The sequence below is a fragment of the Zeus faber genome (assembly GCF_960531495.2).
Source record: "Zeus faber genome assembly, chromosome: 8".
NCBI lineage: Eukaryota > Metazoa > Chordata > Actinopteri > Zeiformes > Zeidae > Zeus > Zeus faber.
In genome coordinates this window covers 27,780,428-27,794,596 of record NC_137195.1, presented here as the reverse complement: position 1 = coordinate 27,794,596, position 14,169 = coordinate 27,780,428, and the positions used below count along the sequence as shown (strand labels likewise).

At 45.1% G+C, this 14,169-nt stretch overlaps 2 protein-coding genes across 2 annotated transcripts; both read left to right on the top strand.

Annotated features, from left to right (window-relative positions):
• Nucleotides 1-1,023: 1,023 nt before the first annotated feature.
• On the top strand, nucleotides 1,024-2,393 carry LOC307233545 (bcl-2-like protein 1; the record flags this gene model as incomplete). The annotated part of the gene is made up of 2 exons (XM_080004883.1): nucleotides 1,024-1,428; nucleotides 2,250-2,393. The coding sequence occupies 2 exons, from the start codon at nucleotides 1,024-1,026 to the stop codon at nucleotides 2,391-2,393; spliced, it is 549 nt and encodes a 182-aa protein (XP_079861009.1).
• Nucleotides 2,394-12,510: 10,117 nt separating this feature from the next.
• LOC307233544 (bcl-2-like protein 1) lies at nucleotides 12,511-13,880 on the top strand (the record flags this gene model as incomplete). The annotated part of the gene is made up of 2 exons (XM_080004882.1): nucleotides 12,511-12,915; nucleotides 13,737-13,880. 2 exons carry the CDS (start codon nucleotides 12,511-12,513, stop codon nucleotides 13,878-13,880), a joined length of 549 nt encoding a protein of 182 aa, XP_079861008.1.
• Between the last annotated feature and the right edge of the window lie 289 nt (nucleotides 13,881-14,169).

Below are 14,169 nucleotides of genomic sequence, written 5' to 3'. Positions count from 1 at the left end.
AAGGTTGTTTATCAATGACCATTTGGGATAAAATGCACAGAAGTGACATTCTACCATGAACCTAGCGGCAGATCCACTGGATGAATGAATGAAACTTGTTTACTGCCGCCTACTTACAAACCAGCTAGCGTTAGCCTCCTTGATACAACGTAAATGTTGCAAAAACAGCGACAGAAACATTAACGTGTTTATTTCCCGGCTATTTGCAACTGCACTGCAATAACACATTAAAAGGGAGACATCGTTGAAAGTTTAAATGACGAAATGTCAGCCTAATTTTAAAAGATAAAAATGTCAAACCCTCTCCAAGTTTAAATGGCAATATCAGTTATTATTATGATTATGATAATCATAATACTAATACCAATAATAATAAAAATAATAATAATAATAATAATAAGGTTAATAATAATAATAATAATAATAACAATAAGGTTATTAATAATAATAATAATAATAATAATAATAATAATATGTGACAGTAATTCATATCATATATTAACACTATAAAAAAAAATATAACGATGACAAATTTATAATATGAGTTCATATTAATAAGATAAGTATTAATAATAATTAATAAGATATAGTAATAGTGATAATATGGAGTAATAGTAGTGTTAATAATACATACATATTTTTTTTTACTGTTGGACTGCTTATTGTATGTATATATTGTGAATTGAGTGTACATTCCCTCTTGTTACTCTGTACTTTATGCTTCCCCACTGAGTTGCTGCAACGCCTGAATTTCCCTTACCTGGTAGTAGAAAGGTCCCCGGTACTAGAAACCTAATAAAGTGGCCACTGATGAGGGGAATCCCCCCCACATAACCCCTGCACCCCGGGGGCAGCAGCCCCATGCCATCTCTTTGTGACGTCACAGCTCTCCTCCAATCAATCGTCAGCGTTTGAACGATGCTCTCAGTTTCCAACTGACAAATTATTGCGCTACCCCACTGACTGTTACCAAACACAACAGCAGAAAGACGTTGATGCCTGAGCAGCTTGGCAGTTTCCAGCATGGAGCACAGCAACAGAGAGATGGTGGTCTGCTTCCTCACCTACAAATTGTCTCAGCACAACTACCCCACCCTGCAGCTGGGGCCGGAGAGCGCCAGTGAAAAGGCGCTTCGGGAGTCGGCGGCCGAGTTTGAGCTGCGCTATGTGCAGGCCTTCAGCGACATGTTGTCCCAGCTCCACATCACTCCCGCCACGGCCTACAACAGCTTTGAGAAGGTGATGGACGAGGTGTTTCGGGACGGGATCAACTGGGGACGCATCGTGGGCCTGTTTGCCTTCGGAGGTGCCCTCTGCGTGGATTGTGTGCAGAAGGACATGAGCCACATGGTGCCCCGCATCGTAGACTGGATGACCACATACCTGGACCACCACCTTGATCCATGGATCCAGAGTCAGGGAGGATGGGTGAGTACCTCCGCTTAAACAAAGTAACCTTGTTGTCCTAACATTTTGTGTCGGAACATTGTGATTTCAACTAATTCATTTCAACTGGGTTCGGCAAACAGAAAAAAAGAAAGAAATTGACCCGGTTTCAGTTGGTCCGATTTCAGTTGGTTCAACTGAAACCGGACCAACTGACAAGCAGACAACCAGGGGAATGCCTGGTACTCCTGGTGGCCAGTCCGCCCCTGCTTATGATGCAAGTGGATGGATACATCGTTATGTGTCAAAAATTGTTACGGATAAAGCCGCAACTAAAACAACTTTTGATTTTGTCATAAAGACAAAAAGCAAGTTGTGATTGAAAGGCTGAGAACCAAACTCAATCCTAACAGCCAGTAAGTGGTGATGTGTGCAAACCAATAAACTATGAATTTATCATCGCAAAAAAAAAATATAATTTGTTAAATTAGAAAGTTTTAAGTTCTTTGTTCTGTCCTTCTTGTCACTGTCCAAATTAAATCGACAAACACCCAAACTGACAAACTAAAGTTGTGCACGGGTTGAATCAAGATGTTTAGCAGGCGCAAGTCGCCTTGTTCTCTTTGACTCTTTGAGCAAAACATTTTGAGTTCCAAGTTGAGTGCCAACGTGTCTTGACATTCAAAGCTGCTCAAGCGTTTTTGCTGAAGTTAGTTGAACCGACTCAAAAACATGAATTTCACATGAATCAATTGCTGTATGACACTCAAGACACAACCACTGTGGACACTGCTGCTGGCTATGTAAAACTATATTTCATTCTAATCTTCTTTCCTCTGTCCGTCTCCTGATCACCATGACAGGACCGCTTTGCGGAGGTGTTCGGCGGAGATGCGGTTGCCAAAGCCAGGAGGTCGAAGGAGAGTATCAGAAGATGGACGCTGGTCGGGGTCGTGCTACTCACGGGAGCGCTATTCGACCTGCTCATTGTTCACAATCGGCATTAGAGCAGAGGACAATGATTATATTATTCTATTTTACATACATTTTGAAATCAATATTTATTCATCCTCATTATTATTTATTTTTCTATTTTGGAATGCCTTGTTCTTTTTTTGCCGGTTGTACAGTTATTTAAATGCTTCCAATAAATATATTTTAGAAATGTTGTTTCTGATATCCTCTTTGATGTGTGATACTATTTTTAGAAGAGGAACAACACAAGTACAGAAGGTTTACATTTGGTGGTGAGGTGACGTCTCTGAACTACTACAATTCAAGTTCGAGTTCAAGAGATTATTATACGGTCATACATATATGCAGTGAAATGTCCCTTTGGGGCTTTTGATATTTCTCTAGTTGTTAATGTGCATTATCACTTAATGGAAGAAATGTTTTTTTTCCTTTAAATTAATTAAACCACACCACTGCTCTGTATGTTTGATTATTCTATTAAATAACGATAGATCCAGAATCGCAATTGTGGCGCCGCCCCTTGCGGCTGCCTGCGCGAGCACCCCATATCGATTACGTACATTTTAGTATTTGTCGTATGTTTAGAGCTTATAGAGCTTATTTTGCGGAATCAATTCTGCACAAGTGCATTAAATGTGTAAAGTGGAGAATTCAACACACAGTTCCAGTTCAGGTTTTATTTGTGTTGAGTTATTGCTGCAGTCTTCACACCTCCCTAATTTTGCACGTCGGGATGCTTTGAGCAAATATGGCCACATGAAGACGATTTCGCATCATCTCTTACTGAAGAAGAAGAAGGTTTGAACCCTGGTTATTCGCATCATAATGCATGTATTCTTGTAATTCCAGTAATTATATACTGCAAGATGTAGGAATAGGCATGCTCTCTATGTCAGGATCTAAATTATTGCTCACTCTCATCTCACCTTCCTAATTCCCCCTCCTTCCTTCTCTCATCATCTCACCTCCCTAATCCCTCTCTCCTTACTTCTCCTATCACTCTCACTCTATAATGTCTTTCACTGTATGTATGTGTAATCCAGCATATTCTGTGTTTTTCTTTGTCTACTTGTCAGTTGTTTGTTTAGTTATGTATCCCTACAAACTTCCTACAATACTATGGCAACGAAAATGTCAGGGTTCGCCCGGGTCCTACCGGCATCGGCCACTAGATGCTGCCAGTACTGCCTCTTCAAGGTTGCTCTGCTTCACCTATTTCTGTTCCTGATTACCCTGCCTCATTAGGTTATATGTTTCACCTGTGTCTCGTTTGGTCGTCCCTATTTAGACCCTGTCGTTTGTGTCCTCGGGTGCTCAGTCTTGAGTTTGTCTAACCTCATGACAACGCTCTTGTTCCAAGCTCCCGAGACATCTTATTTGTTGTCCTGCAGCCAGCAGGACCCCGGTCGCCTAGGGCTCGGGAGAGAAGGTTGGCCTCGTCACAGCTCTCCCTACCCTGGATGAGAGTTGGCTTTTCCCGAGAGCTCAGGGCAGGAAGAACGGAAATGCCCCAGGATCCCACAGTACAAGCAGCAGCGCTCCCTCATCCGCCGGTCACGTTCGGACCGAGAGAGCCGTGTGCTGCCTACTTGCATCGGCTCCTCCATCGATGCTGGAGGCGGGCTCGGGACAGCTCGGAGATGCCCGGGAGGCCTCGTCCCCAGAGCTGCTCTGCGCGCTGGTATTGGTGAAGCGGAAAAACAGCGTTCCCCTTGTCTCTCCCGGAGGCGGTTGTCCACCCGAATCGCTGTTTCGATGAGCGTGTCCAGGTCCTCCTGCGCCTCCCGGGATGCCAGCTCGTCCTTGTCACCCTCATTGAGACCCTCCTGGAAGGCCGCGATGAGTGCCTCGCTGTTCCATCCAGACGCCACTGCCAGGGTGCGGAATGCGATGGCGTAGTCCGCTACGCTCTGTCCGCCCTGGCGGAGCCGGAGTAGCCGTGTCGACACCTCCCTCCAACTGACCGAGTGGTCAAACACTCTGCGCATCTCCCCGGCAAAAGCCTGGTAGCTGGGGCAGGCCGGAGTTTGCTGATTCCAGATGGCTGTGGCCCAGGAGAGTGCTTTGCCTGTGAGTAGCGTGACCACGTATGCCACCTGTGAGCGCTGGGTGGGGAACTGTGAAAGCTGGAGCTCGAAAGCCAGGGAGCATTGTGTCAAAAAACCACGACAACCTCCTGGTTTACTGTCGTACCTCTCTGGCGCCGGCAGTCGTGGTTCGCGGTGATCAGGAGGACACGGGTCCATGGGAGGCAGCGCTGGCGCAGGGGCCATAGGTGGAGCCTGTGCCTGGCTCTGCTGGATGGCCTGGGCAAGCGACTGCAGGTTGTCCAGGACCTGTTGGAGAACCCACTCATGACGGCCAATCGCAGTCCCCTGGATCGTCAAGGCCACCCGCAGGCGTTCCACCTCTGCAGGCTGACTCTCTGCTGGGTCCATGTTGTGGCTCAGTCTTGCTGTTAGGAGGTATGTTGAGTGAACCCAGGTGCAGAGGCGAGGTGGCAAAAATAGAGGTTTACTCAAAACAAGTGCAAAAACAAATAAGAAGTCTCGGGAGCTTGGAACAAGAGCGTTGTTTCATCGTCCCGGGTCCAAGAACCTCAAGCCCGACGCTCCCTCCAGACAGTCTGACCCTCCTGAGCTGGTTGAACTCCCCGAGCCCATTCTCCAGAGCTCCCGCATCTTGGCTCCGGTCCGCTGGGGAATCGAGACGCAGGCCCAAAGGAGGGAGGTGGATCCCGGCAACGGGCCCCCGGGTCACCTGTTTGTCCCGAAGGCTGTCAGATCAGAAGTCCTGCAATGGGGGCATTCATCCCACCTCACTGGCCACCCGGGGATCTCCAGGACCCTCGAGTTCCTCCGCAGGCGTTTCTGGTGGCCTACCATGGATCAGGATGTCCGGTCCTTTGTCGCTGCCTGCACCATCTGCACCCAGAACAAGAACCCCCGGTCACGTCCCATGGGGCTGCTGCATCCCCTTACCATCCCCAGTCGGCCCTGGTCACACCTCTCAGTGGACTTCATCACCGGCCTTCCACCGTCTCGGGGCCACACCGTCATCTTCGTCGTTGTGGACCGGTTCTCCAAGGCCTGCCGCTTTATTCCTCTGCCCAAGCTCCCCTCAGCTCTGGAAACTGCTGAGCTCATGGTGCAGCACGTTTTGAGGATGTTCGGCCTGCCCCTGGACGTGGTGTCAGACCGCGGTCCGCAGCTTGCATCCCGGTTCTGGAAAGCGTTCCACCAGCTCCACGGCGCCTCCGTCAGCCTGTCCTCCGGTTTCCACCCTCAATCCAATGGCCAGATGGAGCGGGTTAACCAGGACCTGGAGACAACACTGAGGTGCCTCGTGTCCTCCAACCCTGCCTCCTGGAGCGACCGTCTAGTGTGGGCGGAATACGCTCACAACACTCTACGCTGCTCTTCCACTGGCATGTCCCCGTTTGAGTGCCAGTTCGGGTACGTACTTCCTCTGTTTCAGGAGCAGGAGGCGGAGGTGGGAGTGCCTTCAGCCCAGCGGTTCGTCCAGCGGTGCCGACGGACCTGGCAGAGGGCTCGTCAGGCCCTGCTGAGGACATCCCGGCAGCAGCGGATCCAGGCCAACCGACGGCGCAGACCAGCGCCTATGCTCCGTCCGGGCCAGAGAGTCTGGCTGTCCACCAGGGACCTTCCATTACGGGTGGAGTCACGCAAGCTCGCGCCACGGTATGTTGGGCCCTTCAAGATCGTGCGGCGGGTCAATCCTGCCGCATACCGTCTTCTGCTCCCCAGGTCCATGAGGATAAACCCCACCTTCCACGTGTTGCGGCTCCGACCGGTGGTCACCAGCACCTTGGCGCCCACCACGAGGCCTCCTCCGGCGCCTCGCATCATCGACGGTCGGCCCGCCTACACGGTCCGCCGGCTCCTGGACTCCCGCCGGGTCCGCGGGGCCCTGCAATACCTGGTGGACTAGGAGGGTTACGGGCCGGAGGAGCACTCCTGGGATATCCTGGACCCCTCCCTGGTCCAGGATTTCCGCCGTCGCCACCCGACACTCCCTGGAGGAACGGACGGGGGGGTCCTGTCAGGGTTTGCCCGGGTCCTACCGGCATCGGCCACTAGATGCCGCCAGTACTGCCTTTTCAAGGTTGCTCTGCTTCACCTATTTCTGTTCCTGATTACCCTGCCTCATTAGGTTATATGTTTCACCTGTGTCTCGTTTGGTCGTCCCTATTTAGACCCTGTCGTTTGTGTCCTCGGGCGCTCAGTCTTGAGTTTGTCTAACCTCATGACGACGCTCTTGTTCCAAGCTCCCGAGACTTCTTATTTGTTTTTGTACTTGTTTTGAGTAAACCTCCATTTTTGCCGCCTCTGCCTTGTTCTCTGCACCTGGGTTCACTCAGCATACCTCCTAACAGAAAAGGAATATAAAGGAGGACACCCCAGACTTATCTATGGGGAACAGTAGTCTAACTATTGCCTTGCATGCACTGTGCCATCACCCCCTAACTAGCTTCAATGACACCCATTAAGTTTGTTCGTTGGAAGGCGGGAGGCTTGGGCTCACCTGCTAAACGTAGCAAAATCCTAACTCACCTCACCAAGATGAACCCCAGCTTCTGTCTACTGCAAGAAACCCACCTCACTGCATCTGAGCACCTCAAACTCAAAGCTAAATGGATTAACCGGATGTTTTCCGGATCATACAACTCAAAAAAATAGGTGTATCTATATTGATCAATAAAAGTATCCCATATCAAAATAAAACCACAACATCAGACCCAGAAGGGCGTTTCATAATGATTAATGGCATTTTAGGTAACACCAAAATAACCATAGCTATGCTAGCTAGCTTTATGGAACCAATGAGGACGACCCAAATTTCTTTCACAATATATTTTCAAAACTTTTAGAATTTTCTCAATTATCATATTGGGAGGAGACTTCAACACAGTACTGGATCCAAATTTAGACCGCTCTCAAAACAGAAATATTTCCAAATCCTGGCCTTCCTCGGACACTATAAAACAATACATGAGTGATCTTGCTCTTGGGGATTGTTGGCGAACAAATGACCCACATCCTAGAGAATACACATATTACTTACCACCTCTCCAAAGTTTCTCTAGAATCGACCTTTTCTGAACAAGTAACTCTGCGCTGTCCAAAATCCCCAATCCAGAAATCCACCCTATTGTAATTTCCGATCACGGGCCGATGAGTTTCAACCTGATAAATGAAACAAACCGGAATCCTCCCGGCAGGTGGCGGTTTAACACTTCACTTTTGACAGATAAAGAATTTAATCATTTCTTTTCAACAGAATGGACTTCCTTCATTGAACTGAATGACTCCCCAGAAATATCGCTATCCTTACTTTGGGAAACAGCTAAGGCAGTTCTAAGAGGAAGTATTTCATTCTCCACTCACAAGAAAAAGAAAGGACTAGATAACAAAATAAACTCCAACAGCGACTAAAGGAGTTGCATTCCCAACAAGCCCACTCATCTTCTGAGCAAATCCGAAATGAGATCAGGACAATTACATCTCAACTTGAAACTATCATCCATCAAAAGACACAATTCCTTATGACACGGGCGAGAGCAAATTATTTTGAATTCAATGACAAATCGGGTAAATTTCTTGCCAATCAATTGAAACGTGAAAGAGAAAAATCACTTATTACAGCCATCAAAGATTCACAGGGTAGAATGACGTACTCTCCGCAAGACATCAGTAACATATTTAGAGACTTTTACAAGAACCTATATCACTCGGATAATGAATGAAATATATCAAACATTCACTCATTCCTTGATGATATCCACCTTCCTAAACTTTAGACAGAACAGGCTACCACCTTAGATCAACCACTTACTCTTGAAGAAGTCAGGAAAGCGCTCTTCTCGATGCCCAACAATAAATCACCTGGATCAGATGGCTACCCAGTGGAATTTTATAAACACTTCTGGCCACTTATCTCCCCATTATTCATCAGAATGGTTACAGAGGTCAAGTCAACCTCAACCATGCCTCCGCACATGAACACTGCTCTTATGTCGGTTTTGCTGAAACCCAAAAAGGACCCAACCCTCACCTCTGGTTACAGACCCATAAGCCTTATCAATTGCGACCTTCCGATTATAAGTCAAACACTAACCAACAGAATTGGGGGACAGTAAAGGGGGTGGTAGCTGAGGCGGTAGAGCTGGTGGTCTAGTGATCTAAAGTTTGCTGGTTCGATCCCAGGCTCCTTCTGCTAGCATGCTGTAGTGTCCTTGAGCAAGACACTTAACCCCTAATTGCTCCTGATGGCTGCGTCCGTCGGTGTTTGAACAATTGTAAGTCGCTTTGAATAAAAGCGTCTGCTAAATGTAATGTAAATGGAAAAAGTAATCCCATTTATAATTCACCCAGATCAAACAGGCTTTGTCAAAGGCAGACACTCATCCAGCAATATGCGTCATTTATTCAGTCTGATGAGCATATCTAAAAGGAACAACTTAAATACTATCGTTGCCTCTCTGGATGCCGAAAAAGCATTTGATAGAGTGAATTGGACATATCTCTTTTCAATCCTCAACAAATTTGCCTTTGAGAGTCCCTCATTCAATGGATCAGAATCCTCTACAATCAATCTTATATCTAAATTCTCAGCTATCTCAGACTATTTAATAAATTGGACTAAAACCACAGTCTTACCACTCATTGGGGGGGACTGTACTGCTGCAACTCAGAAACTTCACTTAACCATCACAACGGGCAATATTAGATACCATGGTTTTCATATCTCCCCTAATCTATCAGATTTGTTTCCCCTTAACTTCACTCCATTGCTCAAATCCATTGAAGAAGACCTCATTCGATGGAACAACATACCCATCTCACTAATTGGTAGGATAGCAGCAGTGAAAATGAATATACTTCCAAAAATAAACTTCGTATTTTCAAAGACCCCAGTGCAACCAACAGTACATTGGTTGAATACTCTCGACTCAATAGTCACAAATTTTATTGGAAATACAAGAAACCAAAAATTAAACTAACAACACGACAGAAAAACAACGACTGGGGACAAGCAGCCCCAAACTTTAGATACTACTATCTAGCAAAACCATCTTCAATTTATAATTAAATGGTTACAACCACAGCAACATTTGGCCCATGGATGGCGAGACATTGAGCAATCTGAATGCCAGGAGTTATCATTTTCCGACCTCCCATTCCTTACTGAATCTATAAAGAAACATAATTGCTTTAAAAACCCATTTATCGCAACAACTCTGTCAGCCTGGTGGAAATTCCTCAAACTCAGTGGTCACACTCTATCTCCAAACAAATTCACGCCAATCTGGCACAACCCAGATTTCCTGGTTAAAAACAGACCAATAATCTTTAGGTCTTGGAAAAGACAGGGAAATACTCATCTGGAACACATTTTTGAAAACAATTTGCTTATATCCTTCCCAACCTTAACCCAAAGTTATAATATCGGTGGCCAGGCCTTCCTTCAATTCCTTCACTTACAGCAGTCTCTAAAAGTTAAAATCAAATTGACGACCAACATCCTACAACCACCTGAAATGATTAAACATCTCACTCATATCGGTCACTTGAAAAATCCCTTTTCCACAATGTACAAACTTTTACTAAAAATTCACGACACCTTATCTTTACCTACAATGAAATGAGAAAGAGACCTTGCTGTTCCCACCGATATCAACCTGTGGAAGCTTATTTGCAAAAACACCTTTTCTATGACCCGCAACTCCAAAATGCAACTTATCCAAGATAAGATTTTGCACAGAGCCCATATCACGGAACACAAAATGTTCAAAATGGGTTTTGTGGATGAAGATATTTGCTCTCAATGTTCCCTTGATACCAGAGATGACTACTTTCATGCCTTTTGGCTCTGCCCACCTATCCTAGCATTCTGGACCAACATCACCAAGAAGCTATCAACCATTCTGGGTGGCAGCATGCCATTCTCCCCGTCTATATGTCTTCTCGGTGACCTCGCCTCAGTTGACCCACCACAGAAACACCACCAACCCATTTTGATCGCCTTACCAATGGCCAAGAAAACTATATTACTCAATAATCTCACCACACAACACGCACGCACGCACACACACACACACACACACACACACACACACACACACACACACACACACACACACACACACACACACACACACACACACACACACACACACACACACACACACACACACACACACACACACACACACACAGGTCCCAGGGCAGCTGTAATGCCTACTAAGACAGAGGTCTGATCTTCATAAGCCGCTGTTGTCGTCTCACTGATTGACTCCATTTTCCATCCTCTGACGGCCTCGACATTCGTGATGAAAAACAACAACCTCTTTCGCAATTTTGACCCTTGGGCCAACATTTACACGGCAGTCAAAATAGTTTTGTCAGCACATTCTAATAAGTGGAACAAATGGATAAGAAAGGTAACCACTCTTCCCCCTATTAATTACTTGAATCGGGGAGACGGGGATGGAGTGAAAATAACATTTAATAAACGTCAGTCAAAGTTTGCCACTAGGCCTATTTGGCCTTTGGTGGTTCTTTCAAAATTTAAAGGGTCTGCCAGTGGCATCATCCTCCCCCCACCACTCCTCAGTGGAAACCTGGACCCTCTGGCATCTGCCAACCTGCCATTCTTCCTGTCCTGAAATAGACCCCTCACTGGCACTTAACGGACCGTCTGTTTGTCTATGTGTGTGTGTGTGTGTGTGTGTGTTCTTCCTGCTGTGCCCATATCGACCCGAGTTGATGTATCATTTCATGGACATTTTTTTTTCCAACCCATACTGACTCTTGCAGAAACACACATAGCCTACACACATGTGTACGCAATCTTTCTGTCTCTCTCTCTCTCTCTCTCCCTCTCTCTCTCTCTACCTCTCTTTCAGTCCAGGTTTCAGATCACATAGCTCCATATATATATTCTCTATTCAGAGCCAGATCCCACAAATCTCAAACCTCAATGGCAAAAGAAATCCCATTATGCCAAACAAAGGCTTCGAATGACCAACACTCTATTCCGTTCTATTCTACTCAACACATTACATTATAGTCTTCATTTATTTATTGGTATTCAAACTGTGGGGCACGACCTCTAGTGGGGCGCGGAGGAATTGCTGGATTGCTGAATTGGAATTATTATTATTATTATTATTATTATTATTATTATTATTATTATTATTATTATTATTACTAGAGGTCCAGCCCGAATGGGCCTTAGCCCTATTTTTATTGTTAATGAAAAACTGATGTCAGTAGTCGTAGATCTCACAAGACAAGATGAATAAAATATGTATTTGGGTCAGTCCCAAAATGCCGTCGTCAAAGTTTGATCCAGATCGATCCATTGTTGTGGAATCATTTTGTAAAAAACTGTATTTTTTTATCATCGCTGCAACACTCGCACATGCGCAAATGATGGCTCACACTGGTCACATGATAGCATTGCAGTCTAGTGATTGGTCAACAACCAGGGACTCTCAAAAGAAGAATAAATAAGAAAAAAAAAAAAATTATAAAAATAATAATATTATATATTATTATAATAAAAAATGAGAAGAATATGATGTAATAGTAATTAATAACATATATTAGCACTATTAAAAAATATTAATTACTATCATATATTGCTAATATGAGTTAATATTACTAAGATATAGTTATAGTGATGATATGTAGTAATAGTAGTATTAATAATACAATATATAGAATATATATATATATATTTTTTTACTGTTGGACTGCTTATTGTATGTATATATTGTGAATTGAGTGTACATTCCCTCTTGTTACTCTGTACTTTATGCTTCCCCATTGAGTTGCTGCAACGCCTGAATTTCCCTTACCTGGTAGTAGAAAGGTACCCGGTACTAGAAACCTAATAAAGTGGCCACTGATGAGGGGAATCCCCCCCACATAACCCCTGCACCCCGGGGGCAGCAGCCCCATGCCATCTCTTTGTGATGTCACAGCTCTCCTCCAATCAAGAGTCAGCGTTTGAACGATGCTCTCAGTTTCCAACTGACAAATGATTGCGCTACCCCACTGACTGTTACCAAACACAACAGCAGAAAGACGTTGATGCTCGAGCAGCTTGGCAGTTTCCAGCATGGAGCACAGCAACAGAGAGATGGTGGTCTGCTTCCTCACCTACAAATTGTCTCAGCACAACTATCCCACCCTGCAGCTGGGGCCGGAGAGCGCCAGTGAAAAGGCGCTTCGGGAGTCGGTGGCCGAGTTTGAGCTGCGCTATGTGCGGGCCTTCAGCGACATGTTGTCCCAGCTCCACATCACTCCCGCCACGGCCTACAACAGCTTTGAGAAGGTGATGGACGAGGTGTTTCGGGACGGGATCAACTGGGGACGCATCGTGGGCCTGTTTGCCTTCGGAGGTGCCCTCTGCGTGGATTGTGTGCAGAAGGACATGAGCCACATGGTGCCCCGCATCGTAGACTGGATGACCACATACCTGGACCACCACCTTGATCCATGGATCCAGAGTCAGGGAGGATGGGTGAGTTCCTCCACTTAAACAAAGTAACCTTGTTGCCTTAACATTTTGTGTAGGAACTTTGTTATTTCAACTAATTCATTTCAACTGGGTTCGGCAAACAGAAAAAAAGAATGAAACCCACCCGGTTTCAGTTGGTCCGATTTCAGTTGGTTCAACTGAAACCGGACCAACTGACAAGCAGACAACCAGGGGAATGCCTGGTACTCCTGGTGGCCAGTCCGCCCCTGCTTCTGATGCAAGTGGATGGATACATCGTTATGTGTCAAAAATTGTTCCGAATTAAGCCGCAACTAAAACAACATTTGATTTTGTCATATAGACAAAAAGCAAGTTGTGATTGAAAGGCTGAGAACCAAACTCAATCCTAACAGCCAGTAAGTGGTGATGTGTGCATACCAATAAACTATGAATTTATCATCGCAAAAAAAAATTATAATTTGTTAAATTAGAAAGTTTTAAGTTCTCTGTTCTGTCCTTCTTGTCACTGTCCAAATTAAATAGACAAACACCCAAACTGACAAACTAATGTTGTGCACAGGTTGAATCAAGATGTTTAGCAGGCGCAAGTCGCCTTGTTCTCTTTGACTCTTTGAGCAAAACATTTTGAGTTCCAAGTTGAGTGCCAACGTTCCTTGACATTCAAAGTTGTTCAAGCGTTTTTGCTGAAGTTAGTTGAACCGACTAAAAAACATGAATTTCACATGAATCAATTGCTGTATGACACTCAAGACACAACCACTGTGGACACTGCTGCTGGCTATGTAAAACTATATTTCATTCTAATCTTCTTTCCTCTGTCCGTCTCCTGATCACCATGACAGGACCGCTTTGCGGAGGTGTTCGGCGGAGATGCGGTTGCCAAAGCCAGGAGGTCGAAGGAGAGTATCAGAAGATGGACGCTGGTCGGGGTCGTGCTACTCACGGGAGCGCTATTCGACTTGCTCATTGTTCACAATCGGCATTAGAGCAGAGGACAATGATTATATTATTCTATTTTACATACATTTTGAAATCAATATTTATTCATCTTCATTATTATTTATTTTTCTATTTTGGAATGCCTTGTTCATTTTTTGCCGGTTGAATAGTTATTTAAATGCTTCCAATAAATATATTTGAGAAATGTTGTTTCTGATATCCTCTTTGATGTGTGATACTATTTTTAGAAGAGAAACAACACAAGTACAGAAGGTTTACATTTGGTGGTGAGGTGACGTCACTGAACTACTACAATTCAAGTTCAAGTGAAATGTC